The sequence below is a fragment of the Sceloporus undulatus genome, chromosome 6 (genome assembly GCF_019175285.1).
Source record: "Sceloporus undulatus isolate JIND9_A2432 ecotype Alabama chromosome 6, SceUnd_v1.1, whole genome shotgun sequence".
Lineage (NCBI taxonomy): Eukaryota > Metazoa > Chordata > Lepidosauria > Squamata > Phrynosomatidae > Sceloporus > Sceloporus undulatus.
Window position 1 is genome coordinate 125,297,096 of NC_056527.1, and position 16,055 is coordinate 125,313,150.

At 42.4% G+C, this 16,055-nt stretch overlaps 1 protein-coding gene across 3 annotated transcripts in view; it reads right to left on the reverse strand.

Annotated features, from left to right (window-relative positions):
• EBF2 (EBF transcription factor 2) overlaps positions 1–3,346 on the reverse strand; it is a 206,135-nt gene extending 202,789 nt beyond the window's left edge. For all 3 annotated transcript variants that reach the window (XM_042476112.1, XM_042476113.1, XM_042476114.1), the window contains exon 1: positions 2,782–3,346. In XM_042476112.1, coding sequence (XP_042332046.1) covers positions 2,782–2,912 — 131 coding nt within the window. In that variant the 5' untranslated portion in view covers positions 2,913–3,346. The remainder of the gene's footprint in view (positions 1–2,781) is intronic.
• Between the last annotated feature and the right edge of the window lie 12,709 nt (positions 3,347–16,055).

The window sequence follows — 16,055 nt, forward strand, 5'->3', positions numbered from 1 at the left end:
ATGATGATGATGATGATGATGATGATGATGATGATGATGATGATGATGATGATGTTTCTTCCCACTCATCTCAAGCATCAGCTCTCATTCTTTTCCTGGCTCCTTTGCTTTTTCTCTCTTTCCATCCAGGAAGAAAGTTGCCTCGAAGTTGACTTTTGACATTTTTATCCATCGAAAAGGCAGAAGGATTTCTCTTTTTCGAGAGGAAAAGCAGCCGAGAAAAAAGAGAAAGGAGGAGAATAGATACTATTTTGGGACCCTTCAAACGCCAACGGTCCGAGCAAAAGCAAACCATATATATATATGAGAGGAATATATGGTTTTAGGAGCCATATATATATATATATATATATATATATATATATATGGCCATCTATCTATCTATCTATCTATCTATCTATCTATCTAGTTCATATGTGTGTGTGTGTCTCCTAAAACCATATATATTATATATATGGCTCCTAAAACCTTTTTTCGAACTCCTAAAAGTTTCTGTTTGGAGCATGTCTTCATGGTTGTTGCTCTTGAGTGCCTCCCAACCCTTTCCGACTTATAGGATGATCATAGTTTCCTTGGCAAGATCAGTTCGGATTGGTTTTTTGGCCTTTGCATCCCTCTGAGGCTGAGAGAGTGTGACTTGCCCAAACTGGGTTCGCGGAATTCGAACTCTGTTTTGTCGAGTTGGGATCCAATGCTGAAACGCAAAGGATGGCTCTGGAAAAGGACTTAAAAGGGGGGGGGGGGGATGTAGGGCTGACAAGTAACACACTGTACAAAGATAGGCCCAAAACCCACACTACGGAAATAATGCAGTCTGAGACCGCTTTAACTACCCTGGCTCAATACTAAGGAAATTCTGGGAGTTGCAGTGTTTGTGAGACGTTGAGCCTTCTCTGGTGCCACAATAAACTACAAATTCCCAGGGTTGCATTGAGCCGGGGCGTTAAAAGCGGTCTCAAACCGGGTTATCTCTGCCGTGGGTTTGGGACCATATATTTGGCTTGCGACGGATCCGGTTTTGCAGCCCGAATTCGGTGGATGCGAACGAAAGTAGAGTGCAATGATAATAAAGTTGTTGTTGTTGTTATTATTAATATTATTATTATTATTATTATTGAAGTATAGGAAGGTCGGGAAGCTCTCGCCGGCTTCAGCTCATCCTTTTTGTCCTGAGCCTCTGGACTCTTCAAATGGCTTCATTTCGGAAGCTCTGGTGCAACAACACCAGTTCCCAGAATTCCATAGCACTGAAAGCGGTGTCAGAGCGGATCATTCCTGCCCTGTGGATGGATTCTAAATCTCGCTCAGGTCCGATCCCTCGAAAATCTTGAACTTTTCGGCTTTTGCTTGCAAAGAGTCCACTTCGGGATTAGGAAGGTTTCTTTGCAGCGGGTTTAAAAGCAGGTCGTTTGGGCTCATTTAGGATTATTCCATTTGCTTTCCAGCGGATTATATGAGGTTTCTTTCCAACCTTACAAGGAGGAGTTGGGAGACTTGCACCCGGCACGTTTGCATCCCAGTAAAATCTTTACCAATTCGGTAATTTTCAATGAATTGCCAATTCGGAGCCGGTTGCGAAGGGCCTTGCTTTGAAACTGGCTTTGAAATTTGCAAATTTTTGGCACCCCTTTCCTGCAATATTTTGCATCTTGGTTGCAAAGCGGTGTGCCATGTCTTCAAAGTCACCTGTTCGGATTTGCTAGGGCAAGGAATGCCTCTGAAATCGAGCCTGGTCTCCTTTGTCGGTCTCCCATCCGAGGACTAACCAGGGCTGAGCCTGCTTAGCGTCCCAAATCAGCCTTGCCCCTAAGTCAGTGCGTTTAGGGGTCTCTGCTAAGGTTCAGGGAATTGCAACGGGGAATTTCAACTGGAAATTGCAAGGGTTTTTTTTTCCTTTGGAAACAGTACGTTGCGTGCACCTTCCAGTCATTTCTGACTTCGGGCGACCCTCTCCTTGGCAAGATTTCTTCATCCTCTGAGGCTGAGAGAGTGTGACTTTTGTCCAAGGTCATCCAATGGTTTCATCCCGTTTTGCGGGGCAAACAGAGCAACGACTGCCGAGCCTAAGCCTAGTTACTCGTAACCTAAGTCCCATCGAGTTCAATGAGGCTTCCTCCCAGGGAACACCAAGGGCCCAAGGGCGGGAAGTGTAGTTTTCCACCAAAGGACCATGGCTGGTGTTTCATTGGTAGGGCAAAAAAAGGCAACACAACAACAACAAAACTAACAACACGGATTTGTTTTTCCCTCCCTGCAACTTCTATAGGGAGAAGGTTATCACCTTTCCATCTTACAAAGGTGCTGCGTTAGCTAGACGACTGCATTGGAAGGATCGGGGAAGTCACACTCTCTCAGCTTCAGAGGAAGGCAAGGGCGAATGGAAGTAACCCAAGAAAACCCCAGGATAGGTTCGCCTTTGTTGTTGTTGAGTGCCTTCAAGTAATTTCTGACTTGTGGGACCTGAAGGCACACAACAGCAGCACAAAACAACCTAAGGCAGAACTATCATAGGGCTTTCTTGGCCAGTTGCTTCAGAGTGGAGTTTGCCATGGCCCTCCTCTGAGGCTGAGAGAGTGTGACTTGCTCAAAGCCAAGCCAGGATTTGAACTCTGGTTCCTCTTAGGGTCGACCTAAGTCGGGAACCACTCGAAGGCACGCCACACACAACGTTAGGGATTGCAACAAAGCTGTATGATGCATTGGTTAGAGGAGATGCAAAAGGATGGAGGGAAGGAAAAAAGGGAGGGCAGGGACAGTGCAAGAAAAGCCCCCCGGTTTTACCTTTGAGCCGCCACATTGGCATCCACCACGCCGACATTCCTGACCCAGGACCGGACCGCATCCATCTCCGATCCCAGCACCTTGTCCTTCAGGATCGGGCCTCTTCCTAACGTGTCTTGAATCCCAAACATTGGAGAAGGAGGGAAGAGAACTCCTTGATTCCCCCAAAGAAGGCTCAACAGCAGCAAACACCACAAATCCACAAAAGAAGTTCACCAACACAAAACCCCTCCAAACAATCCAGACTTTTCCAGGGCTGAGTCGACACTGCAGGGTCGGCGTGTCTTTTTCCTCGGGGCCGATTTGGGAAGGCGCAGATCAACCTCTTCCAAGGCGAGAGAGCATCTTCCTAGCAATAGAGGAGCCTCTGCAAGGAGGAAAGTGCATCCCAGGGCCTGGCTTCCTTCCTTGCAAGGCGATCGCCGGCTGGGTGGCCAACGGGAGGCTAGCTGCCTTCATCCACGAAGCCAGGAAGCGAGAGGAACGAGCCCACGGTCACTCGAGAAAGCGAAAAGCGAGATCCAAAGGAGCGCGGAGCAAAGCTTGCAAGCTCAGCCCAAGCCAAAGCGCGCCGCAATCCATGAATGGGTTACAAGCGAAGGAATCGAACGTCGGCGGGAAAAGGGGAGGAGCGCCTCGCCATATACGGCGCGCTCATTTGCATGCCTCCATCCCATTGGAGGAGACGCAGCGGGCCCGGTTCTGAAACCGGGTTCGAAGAGAGGAGGAGGATAGAGAGAGTCGTGTGTGCTTTGCAGGCGCTTCGAGTCCAAGGAGCCTTTCCTTGTAGTATTGTTGTTGTTGTTGTTGTTGTTGTTGTTGTTATCCCGCCTCTCCGATAGGATCTAGGCGGCTTACAGACAATCATAAAATTCAGACAATATAAAAATATGAAAAATAATCCAATTATCCCTTTCCTTTTAAAATAATGATTAATAATATTTATTATTATTATTATTATTATTATTATTATTATTATTATTATTATTTGGTGATTTCAACCTGAAAGCAGAGGAGACTTCTTTCGCAGCTTATTTTTCCAACTATCTTTGTCTATTAATAATAATAATAAATTTTATTTCTAGCCCGCCTCTCCCAAAAGTATTGAGGCGGGTTGCAACAATAAAATACATCAACATATATAATACATAAATAAATAAAAAATTGCATAATCCCCTTACCACCCCCCCCATTATAAAACTAAACAACAGCATTATAAAATAGAGATTAAAATTAATTAAAATTAGACATAATTTAAAACGAGGCAGTCTGCAGAATCAGTAGAGAGAGAGGTCTTGCAGCACCTTTGAGACTCACTGCAAGAAAGACATTGGCAGCGTGAGTTTTCGGAGACTTCAGTCTACTTCCTCAGATGCATTTGGTGGAGTGGAAGTCAGGCACAGACCTATGTATGCCATTGGTATGTGAGGAGGTCAATTGAAATCCTTTTGTGTATGGAGATGAAGTTGCAGGTCCAGTTTAAACTGGTGCACAAAGGCACAGAAAACTGGTCTTTGTGCATGGAGGTGAACTGGCAGATCCAGTTTTGCAATGGGACGAGCCTGTGGTGACGGGGAAGAGATGGATCTCCCCCCCCCCCAAATGAGGCTTCCACTCCAGCAAATGCATCTGAGGAAGCAGACTGAAGTCTAGGAAAGCCCACACAGTCATTGTCTTCCTTGCAGTGAGTCTCAAAGGTGCTGCAAGATCTCTCTATGTACAACTCGGTCCTGTTAAACCCACTGGGGTGATCTGGGGGCGAGTCACACTCTCTCAGCCTCAGAGGATGGCATTTGATGGTGAGTTCCTGCATGGCAGGGACTAAGAGGGGTCTCTTCCAAATCTGTGATTCTGTGGAACCAAGAAAAAAACTCTTAGGGTCCCTATAAGTATGAAAGAACTTGGAGGCACAACAACAACAAACACAAGACACACAAGCACACACAAACACACACCCCTGCAAACAACACAGCCCCCTTTCTCTATATAAATGAAGCCGGCTTGGTGTCATCATGTCCCCCTTTTCCAAATCCTCAGCCTTTTGTACTGCTTTCAGGGGGAGAGGGAGGGATATAGATCTGCCCCTGAAATCTATATAACAGCAAGGCGAAAACAGATTTCAAGACAATGGATGCAAATCTGGTCTGAGAGACCATCTGCCAGATGAGGGACTCAGATGTCCCTCGGTTGAAGCCACACAAGCCCTGCCTTGTCCTGCCCTCATTATGCACCGTTAAAGCCTCCCTTGCCTTCTCACACAGGCACAGCCTATAATAATAATAATAAGAATCAGATCATACTAAGAAGAGCTTGGGGGGATGCCCTTCCTCACCCAAACCGGTGACTTTTTAAAAAAATGATTTTGCAAAGCTCTTTTTCCTCTTATGGAAATGCGCCTTTTCAAGGACAAAACAAACTAACAACAATAATAATAATAATAATTCCTTGCAAGAATCATACATTAAAACTCTTGTATGGAAAGACTTTGGGGAGGAATCGAGGTGGTTAGGGGCGATCTCGTTTTAATCTATGTTTTAATGTTATTAGCATATTATTATTATTATTATTATTATTATTATTATTATTATTATTATTAACTTTTCTAAGCAATGTTTCAGCTCATATATATATATATATATATATATATATATTATTGCAACCCTCCTTGAATCCCATTATGGAACCAAAGGCGGGGTATATCCTGGAAATAAATGCATAAATAAATAAATAAATAAATGGGGGGGGGCATTTTTCTGGCTTTTTGGCTCCAATCTGAAGGAGGCTGGAGGGGGGGGGGAAGGGGGAAGAATCCTAAATTATTTTATCAGGTCTAAATTAAATAATCAGATCCGACTTGAAGAGGATTTCATCCATCTTAAACTATGGTTGAGCATAAATAGATTTCCCTTCTTCTTCTTTTGGTCTCTTTGTCATTATTATTTAGGAAATGAAAGAGGTTGAGGACAAGGATCAATCCAATATTCGGGTTTTATTTGGAAGCGTGAAACATATATTTAAAATTGTCATTACACTAATAATAATAATAATAATAATAATAATAATAATAATAATAATAATTCAGATTTGCCATCGCTGCGATGTTTTCTGTTCGAGGGAAGATCTCCTGCGCAAGCTGCCTTTGGAAAAGAGTGTGGAGCTTTCTGCAAGAGCAACTCCATCGTCCCTCATGGCTTTACCATTGCATTTCCCCTGACAGCTTTCCAAAAAGGGTCTTGAAAAGATCCTTCCTTTGCACTGCTGCCCTGCACTTGCAGCGAAATAAGCGTCTGCACTGCAAAGATACAAGTCTTACATCGCATTGTCTGAGAGATCAGTTCCTGAAAATCTGGTTGGAGGGAAGAGATCTCGGTTTTAGCAAGGCTTGAGATGACAAACCTGCTCCAAACCTGTCAGGCTACTCTAGAGTAAAAGAGAGGGGATTCATTGCCTTCTCCATAGAAGTAGAGAGATCCACTGGCTCCTTGCCTACAGTCCTTTGGACCCTTTCCTTCCCTCTTTAGCACAGAATTGGCTGCATTCAACAACTTTAAAGAAATACAAACGAACCGGGCTGGTTCTTTTTTTCTTTCCTGTCTGCTAGCTCTGCTTCTCTTTAAGGCAAGGATGCATTGCCAAAAGCCAGCCCTGTTCTCTTTTTTTACTCCGAAGTAAGCCCCTTGGGTTCAAGGGGACTGAGTCCGAAAAGGAGGGAGGGGGGAGGTTGCAACTGGAGTTTGCAAAGAAGGATGCGACTTTGCAAATCTGGAGTTGCCAGATGCAATAAGTCGATGCCAGCTCTCCTTCTCTCTGTTTAATATACCGAAGAGGAGGTTCAGCTCGAGGATGATGGGAGCTGTAGTCCCTAGCCTTGAGGCTGAGAGAGTGTGACTTGCTCATGGCCACCCAATGGATTGACTTAAGGCAAGCAAAGTCCCTTCTCCACCAGACTCCAAATCCCCGGATCCTGTAGGCTGGAGTTAAAGCGGGATGGAACTGTTAGAACTGCGCAGTGTGGATCCACCAAGTTTGTTGTGTATATTTGTGGACTGGGGAAACCCATCTGCAAGAGCTGCCATGGCGTCCAATTTCACTCTAAACACAAATGTCGGGAATTGAAATAAGCCAGCCTTTTTTCTTTCCGAGAGAGTGAACTTCTTTCCCCAGTTTTACCCCAAATCCTACCTAAAATGTGGGCTGGAGGCTGTTGTTCCACAAAATCACAGAACTTTGCAGATCTACACTGTAGAAACAATGCAGCTTGACACCGCTTTGAAAGCCACACAACCCACTGTTTGCCAAACTTCTCTCTGCCAAGTGTTTTGGACTTCAGCTCCCAGTACTGTTGTCCAAACTTACTGGGGCTTCTGGGAGTTGAAGTCCAAAACACCTGGAGGGCCAAAGTTTGGGATCTATAGAATCCTTGGAGTTCTGTGAGGCCCCAGCACTGTTTGCCAGGGAAGGCTAAAGACCTTGTAAAACTACACATCCCAGGGTTCTACAGGCTGGAGCTGCAGGACTTAAAGTGGTGTCGACCTGCTTCCATTCTACAGTGTAGATGCACCTTTAGTGGTGCCACAGGCTCCAAAAGACTGAGCATCCCTTGATTTGGATGGTTCTCCTTAGGAGTAAGAATTCCTCCCGTCTCTTCCCAGCAGAGTGGAAAAGAGGTTGCATCTGCACTGCAGAAATGATGCAGCTGGACACTGCCATGGCTCCATGCAATACAATTCTGGGATTTCTAGTTTGCTGAACTATTTCACCTTCTCTGTCAGAGCAGTCAGGGGCCACAGCAAACTACAAATCCCAGGATTCCACAAGGATGGAGCCATGAGAGTTAAAGAGGTGTCAAACTGCATTATTCCTGCAACCTTGGACAGCTCCTGTCCTCTCCAGAGAGTAGATGCATTGCTCCATTCACCCTGTTGCTGCTGCCTGGCTTCTCTCTCTCTCAACCCTCACATACATGGAAAACCTTCCTTTGGGTTGTGCCTATCCAGGAGTTTTGAGTCCCTAAACTTTGATCAGACTGGTTCCTGAAGTCGAGTTCAGAGCCTTTAGCCTGGGCTCAAAACAATCTAAGGCTGCATCCACACTGCAGAATATAATCTGTTTTGACACTGCTTTAACCGCCACGGCTCAAGGCTATGGAATTCTGGGGACAGCTAATTTGTTAGGGCACCAAAGCGAAGCAAACTACAATTCCCAGCATGCCATAGCCTTGAGCCATGGTAGTTAAAGCGGTGTCAAACCGGATTATTTCTGCAGTGTGGGTGCAGCCCAGGTTTTTCACTGCAAACCTACAGCTCTATATAAATAAAGCATAATAATAAGTTTAGGCCCTGAATCTCTCTCTCTCTCTCTCTCTCTTTTGGTAACAGGGTGATCTAGGTCACTCTGTGTGGAAACAAATGGCTCAGGAAGGACCAAACATGTGTCAAAATGTCTCTTGCAGCCTCTATCAGAGTTTGTGGCCATTTCAGGGACTTCAAAGAAAGTTTAGACGTGAGGAATGGTAGCAGTACAGTTGGCCCTCCTTCTCCATGGATTCCTGATCCATGCATTCAGCAATTCATGATTTAAAAATTGAAAAATATACTGTAAATACTCATGTATAAGTCTAGAAATTTAGGTTAAAAAATGGACCCCCAAAACCTGAGTCAACTTATCCATGGGTCAATGTAAGTACTGTATTTTGACTCTCCTATCTATCTATCTATCTATCTATGGTGAAAGACAAGAGTTTAATCTGCCCTGGAAGCACTGACTCCCTTCTACTCTCTCATCCATCCAGCCTTTAGTATTTGCACAAAGAGTTATGCCTGCTGGAATCTTGCAAGTTCTTTGGCATCGTTTTCCTTCACTTCATCTTTTATATCCTTCATTGCATGCCCCTAAGTTTTTTCTTCAACTTATCCGCAGGTCAAATTCAAGTCCATAATTTTGGCCCCAAAACTTACCCTCGACTTATATATGAAGTTGACTTATAGTTGAGTATATGCATGCAAATTCCAAAATAGCAAATGTTGATTTTGCCATTTTATATCAGGGACATCATTTTACTATGCCATTGCATAGAATGGGATTTGAGCATCCATGGATCCTGGAACTAAACACCAGCGCATACCAAGGGCCCACAGTATAGCCTCCAATGGAGGCCTTTAGCCCCCAGCAGTTGCCACATTGGCTTCCTGCATAGATCAGAATGGCTAGCAATGTGGGGGGGGGGGGGGTTGTTGCTGGTGGGAATGCATAAGAACATGTGTCATTCATCTGAGAATATAGAATTACATTGTCGCTTCACACAAAATGGGTTTATAAGTGACTGCAAGTCAGGACCAATTACTCCCCAGAATATTCCAAAGGGTTTCAGTAGCAAAGGTACAAGGGTCCCTTGGTGGCCAAGCTAAGATGGAAAGGTTTCCCTTGAGGGGAAAAAGTCTGAAAACCCCCCATGTAAATTACATAAGGGGGGGGGAATCTTAAGGGATTTGTAAGTTTAGTCTGCGATGAGACACCCCTGAGAATTGGTTTTATAAGAAGTGTAGGCTTCTTTAGGCCAAAAAAGAGCAGATGATCATCTGTGTTTTCCACCAGACTGGTTCAGAAGGTCCTTTGAAACCTCCAAAGGAAGGGAAAGCGATTGGAGATTTTTTGAGGAAAGAAAACATGGACAAAAGGTCCATAAGTAGTTTCTTCCTTGCAAGCCTGTGTTTAAAAATATAATGAAAGGCAAAGCTTAGGGAAGAGTCTTTCTGGACTACAAAGCTCAGACCTTTCCTCTGTCCATGGTAAAGTAGGGATTCTGTCAAATGGAGCTTTCCAGATCACTGCTGTTATGTTTCTATTCTATTATAATGTCTGTAATAAGACATTATCAGGGTCCTTAACATTACCATGGTTTGCCCGTGTCTGCCTCACGATCCCTCGTTTTTAAAGTGTGGCTTTTATCATTTATAATTTATCAATATAATTTGTATTTTATAACTGAATATTTATTACGGCACACAGCCAGCACAGAAAGAAAAACAGTAGCGTTTTATAATGGTTGTTGTTTAGTTGGAGATTAAGGAGACTGTGTTATCTTATCTCATGTGTATTTTATATTGTTATTGTTACTAATGTATTTTGTGATTGCAGCCCGCCTCGATCCTTTGGGAGAGGTGGGATATAAAAATAATAATGATAATAATAACAATAATAATAATCCCTTTGCAGTTTGGTCTCCCCTTTCCTAGCAATCTGTTTGTCTTGGGGCTGTAGGAGGGGATGCAGAGGCAGCATACAGGTGCTTATAACTCCCACCTGCAGCAACTAAATAGGAGCTTAGGGAAAGGATTTTAATTGGGGGAAATATCAGGGGAAGGGTTACTCTCCCCATCTGTCAACATAGCAATTTTAGGGAGATTTGAGGGCCTTTGCAGCTGCTATTATTATTATTTTAAAAAAAACACACAGAAAGGAAAGGACCACAGCTCAGTGCAATATCCTTTGTGTGCTGAAAGTCTCAGGTTCAGCCGTTGGTGTCTCCAAGCAAAGGTGTTCAGTACAGGTGATGGGAAGACCATTGCTTCAGAACTTGGTAACTCTTATCCAGTGGTCCATTCAGAACGATACTATCTGGAGTCAATGGATTTCCTTCTTCAATAGTTGTGCAGAAGAAGGACTTTCAGACGGTGTAGCTTTCATGGCACCTGGGTAAATTCCTTCTTCTATGGAGCTAATGGATGGAAGAGTCTCTGTTCTCTTTTGCATGTGGTCACCCCAGACCCAGCCCTTTTTGGTGAGGTATATTGGCCTGTTACAGACTGCCAAAATAAAGCTGCTTCGAGTCTCTTTGGAGGTATGCTATTTAAATGATGCATGGGTCTTAAGAGTCCGGAGGTCGCGCCAAAGCCACACTCCATTCCTAAGCACTGAGTGCAGCTTTGGTGCAGCTTCTGGATTCTTAGGATGCATGCATCATTTAAACAGCATACCTCCAAAGAGACCCAAAGCAGCTTTATTTTGGCAGTCTGTAACAGGCCATAGATTGTCTCATTTTGATAAAATTACCGGCCTGGTAGATGAAGGGAATGCTATGGAATATAGCATATCTCGATTTCAGTAAGGCTTTCAGCAAGGTCACTCGTGATATCCTTCCAAACAAGTTAGTAAAATGTGGGATAGATGAGGCTACTTATGTGGATTAGTAACTGGTTGACCAGTTGAACCCAAAGGGTGCTCAGCAATGTTTTCATTTCATCCTGGAGAGAAGTGTCCTGGGTCCAGTGCTTTTCAACATCTTTATCAATGACGATGAAGGAATAGAGGTCATGCTTATGAAATCTGCAGATGGCACCAAATTAGGAGGAGTAGCTAATACCCCAGAGGACAGGATCAAAGTTAAAAATGACCTGAATAGATTAGAAAGCTGGGCCAAAACTAACAAAATGAATTTCAACAGGAAGAAATATAAGGTACTGTCCTTAGGAAGAATAAAAATTAAATACATAGATATAGTATGGAGGACAACTGGCTTAACAACAGTTACATGTGAAAGTGTTCTAGGAGTCCTAGTAGACCACAAGTTGAACATGAGTCAACAGTGTGATGCAACAGCTAAAAAGTCCAATGAGATTTTTGGCTGTCGCCAATAAAAGTATAATGTCTAGACTGGAAAAAGTAATAGTGCCACTGTATTCCGCTTTGGTCAGGCCCCACCTAGAATACTATGGGCACCACAATTCAAAAAGGATGTTGAGAAGCTGGAGCAAGTCCAGAAGAAGGCGACCAAAATGATGAAGGGTCTGGCAACTATAAGCCCTATGAGGAGTGACTGAGAGAGCTGGGTATGTTTAGCATGGAGATGGGAAAGTCAAGAGGTGATATGATAGCCCTGTTTAAATATTTGAAGGGGTTTCATATTGAGGATGGAGCGAGCTTATTTTCTGCTGCTCCAAAGACATGGGACAACAGACGCAAACTAGAGGAAAAGAGATTGCACTTAAACAACTGTGGTGAAGCCCCTAGTATCTTCCTCCTTCTTTGGCTTCTCACTTGTTTGTATCTGGACCTTACCATCCTGTTTTGAAGTCAGGAGCCTGGAAAAGCTGGCCATCTGAGCTGGTACCATTTTCATTACAGGTGGGGCTCTTGTGCCTTTTCACGACAAAACGCCAAACAGAAATTAAACCAACTGAACTTTTTTCCCCCTAGCCTGATGAATTTATTCTTTTTAAGCAGAACCTGGCATTTCTACCCATCTGCAGAAACCCATATCTCACAACAGAATCACATACTCCAGCCTTATTCAGGAGAGCAGAAACCTGATAACCGCTTGACAGTTTCAGCTGTGGAAACAAACAACTAGACGTTAAACGTGGATGCAGTTTAATCACGCATTTACTATTTGTTATACTTAGCCGTGTGGTAGCTAACAGCCCAATATCTGCTAAACAATTGTTTATGGATCTCATATAAATCCCACCTTTGTGCAATTTGTATGCCTAGCTTTTGAAATACACACTCAAAAGAGGGGTAGTACCTGTTGCAAAGTTTAGCAAGGAGGTTCATTCATCAATGCTGTCAAGCAAAAGTCGGTTACTGCTATGAGTGGCTGATGCCTTTTGGAGAAGGAGATACAAAAACAGAACAATATGTGGTTAACGTTTAAATAAAAGGTTGTGTATAAGTGAATTAATACAATATACTGGTGATGTATAAGTTACACATATAAATAAAACTGCACATATAAATCTATAAATATAAACCCAGCTGTACTGTACGACTATAGCAGTATACTGATGCAAGGGTTAAGCCTATTCAGGCATACCTCCGTTTACAAAGCCTTTGGCAAAGTAGTTCCTTTGACAAAGTCTTTTTACGCCCCTGTTTTTCTTGTCTTTTGTCTAGCTGGATTTTTCATTTTATCATTTCTTTTGCACCGTTGGCATTGGGAGGATGGTCAAAGAGGGGCTGGAGAGAGCCTTTCCACGGTGCGTGCTTTATTTTTAATCTCAAATGTTTTTATTGTTGAATATGGTTTGAATGCAGCGATACTGAAATGTGTTGTAATTTTACTTGTTAGGTTTTTAGCTGATCATGCTTTGGCTTTGTGGACAGCCTTGGCTACATAAAGGATGGATGGATGGATGGATGGATGGATGGATGGATGAATGGATGGATCATAATAACATCAAATTCACTTTCAGCATTTTAGGCCACTTGGATTTAGCTTCTGATGCTTCTGAAGTGAATCCATCTCCTCTTTGCACCACTGCAGCATTTCTTGCAAGTTTTGTCCTGCAAAGTTTGTCCGTTTAAGGACTTTCAGCAGTGACTCTTTAAAAGCCCAAGGTCTTGGGGCCGCTGCCTAAAACTAAATATTAATCAGATTCATTTCAATGTTATCTGTGATGGTGCTGGTGGTTGTTATTGTGGTGGTGGTGTGCCTTCAAGATGTTTCTCACCAACTTTAGTCCTTGGGTTTAGTCCATTATGACCTGGGTTTAGAGTAAGCGGAGGGACTTGTTAACTCTGGATGTTGTTGGACTGAAAATTGCATTGCCTTCGGCTTCAATTGATGTGAGAGGTACAGTGCAAAAACATCTGGAGGGCTGTATATTGTTGTGGGTTACAGATGGGTACTTTTAACTTTGGGCCCGAACATACAGGCCAAAATAAAGCTGCTTCAGGTCACTTTGGAGGTATGCTGTTTAAATGACACAAGCATCTTAGGGGCCAGAAGCTGCACCATAGCTGTGCTCAAGTCCTTAGGACTGGAGCATGGTTTTGGCGCTGCTTCCAGCCTCTTAGGACACATGCATCATTTAAACAGCATACCTCCAAAAGTGACCTGAAGCAGCTTTATTTTGGCCTGTCTGTTCAGACCCTTTATTTCCTCCAGAACCACTGTGATCAAGAACCATACTTTCTGGCTTCTGGTTATTGGTATTCCAACAAGCTTCTTAATTCCTTGGGTAAAACTTTCTGAGAAGACAAATCAGGTTTAGGGATTTGTACATCTCTGATATCAGACTATTTTGGATCACCTTCATGATGTCTTTTCCTGCAAATTTCTGAACATGAAGGCCCTTCTGACTTATCCCCGAAGCCCATCTCGGTTCAGAGGACTTCATTCAATCACTCTTTCCACTCCTATGAATGCACCAACATGTGCCTGTGTTTTATGGCGTGTGTGAAATTAAAAACATATTGCATCTAAATTTTATACAGGTAGAGACATAATACAAAAGTTTTTCCATTTAACATGGAATCATTATGGTTTCATTTACCACCTCAGTAAGACAATCTGACAACCTATTACAATGTATGATATATTTATATATATATATATATATATATATATATTTAAATGACAGTTGTTAAATGAAAATTTGGATATTTAAAAAAAGAAAGATTGCAAGCATTTTTTTAAGTTGTACATTATTTTTTTCTTTTGCAAAGCCTGCCAATTCACACTTTGTGTGATGAATTCACACCTGAAACAATTCAGATTATCTACCCTTATAAACAGAGAACAGATTATGGGCAGTATTTAATATTATATATTAAACTTTTATGAGTCCAAAACACACTGCAGACGTAATCCAGTTTGAGACTACTTTAACTGCCCTGGCTCAGTGGTAGGGAATTCTGGGAATTGTAGTTCTGTGATACATTTAGCCTTCCCTGTCAGGGAGCTCTGGTGCCACAATAAACTACAATTTCCAGGATTCTCTAAGGCAGTTAAAGCTGTCTCAAAATGGATTATTTCTGCAGGGTGTTTTGGACCGTGATTTACTTTAATGGGCAGCAATGCATTTTAATGTTAAAAATGTGATAATTCTTCAAATGATGAAAAATTAAGGAAGGACACTATTCAGACTGCATAATATAATCTATATAAAAATAATTAACAAAATGTTGCACCAAAAAGTAAAATAAAATTATTTGACTTGTGTAATAAAAGAACTCCTTTTGGCGAATGTCTTTAAAATTGATTTTATACCATACCTTGCCTCCATAAAGCACTTCCATAGGGATCCTGAATGAAGCCCTTGGCTTCTGTAAGAACTGCTGTTGTGTTCTTGCTTTTGAAGAGGGGCATTCAATGCAAGAATTGCTAGTCACCCATTTTATTTGCCTATGTCATACCGCCATCTGGTGGCCATTTCACTTATTCACAACTTAAAACTAAAAAGACTAAGCTGTATGCACAAAAACCCCTGCCTCATTTGGTCTCTGGGATCAGACAACTCTGATGGCTAAATTTTGCATGGCAACAATTAAAATACGAAGGACTATGAGTTGCATCAGAGAACAGATGGCACAGAAAAGTATTCTTACTAACTGCTATATGTCTATTTGAAACTTTTATTACTCAACATATAAGCTTAAGGTTTAAGTGTTTTCCTACTGGATGTTTTATACTGTAATTTTATATTGTTTGACTCTAATGTGATTCTTAAATTTTGTCCATATTATTGGTCAATGACCGTCAATTAAAATATCCTATCCACTTGAACGGAGGCAAGCTGTGCAGGAAAAAGATACAACTTGGGCTGTGTCTGCATTGCAAAAGTAATCTGGTTTGACACCACTTTCAACTGCTATGGCTCAATGCGATCAAATACTGAGAAGTATAGGTTGCAATAAGTGTGGCTCAGAGGATGCCAATGGCAAACCACATCTGAATAACCATCCCAATGATAGCATCATCTTAGGGCCACTATAAGTCGGAAATGACTTGAAGACACACAACCACAACGGTATGCAATTTATAATCTGCCTTACAGCACATACATTTTCTTCTGTGTGAAAAGCATGATAAACTTACCGGATACTGCTAAAGTTTTCCAGCTTTCCATAGGTGGCAGCAAAAGACCAACTTTATAGATGCTAGTCCAGCTCCCACAGTCCTAAGCTGCCTAAGCAAACCAAGCAACACATTCATATTGTAACCTCTTACTAAAAACTAATTACTTCTTGTAAAAATAAATAGTGAAGTCTGGTCAGCATCCAGATTTTTTTGTGGGTTTTTCGGGCTATGTGGCCATGTTCTAGAAGAGTTTCTTCCTGACGTTTCGCCAGCATCTGTGGCTGGCATCTTCAGAGCATTTCTAATAACCATTCAGCAAATGGGGAAATAAAGGGCGGAGGAAGCAGATACAAATTTGGTTTTATATCCGTTGCACACATTTTGTTGTTGTTAACTGCCATCAAGTCGATTTTGACTTATAGGCCCCATACAGACTGCCAAAATAAAGCTGCTTTGGGACACTTTGGAGGTATGC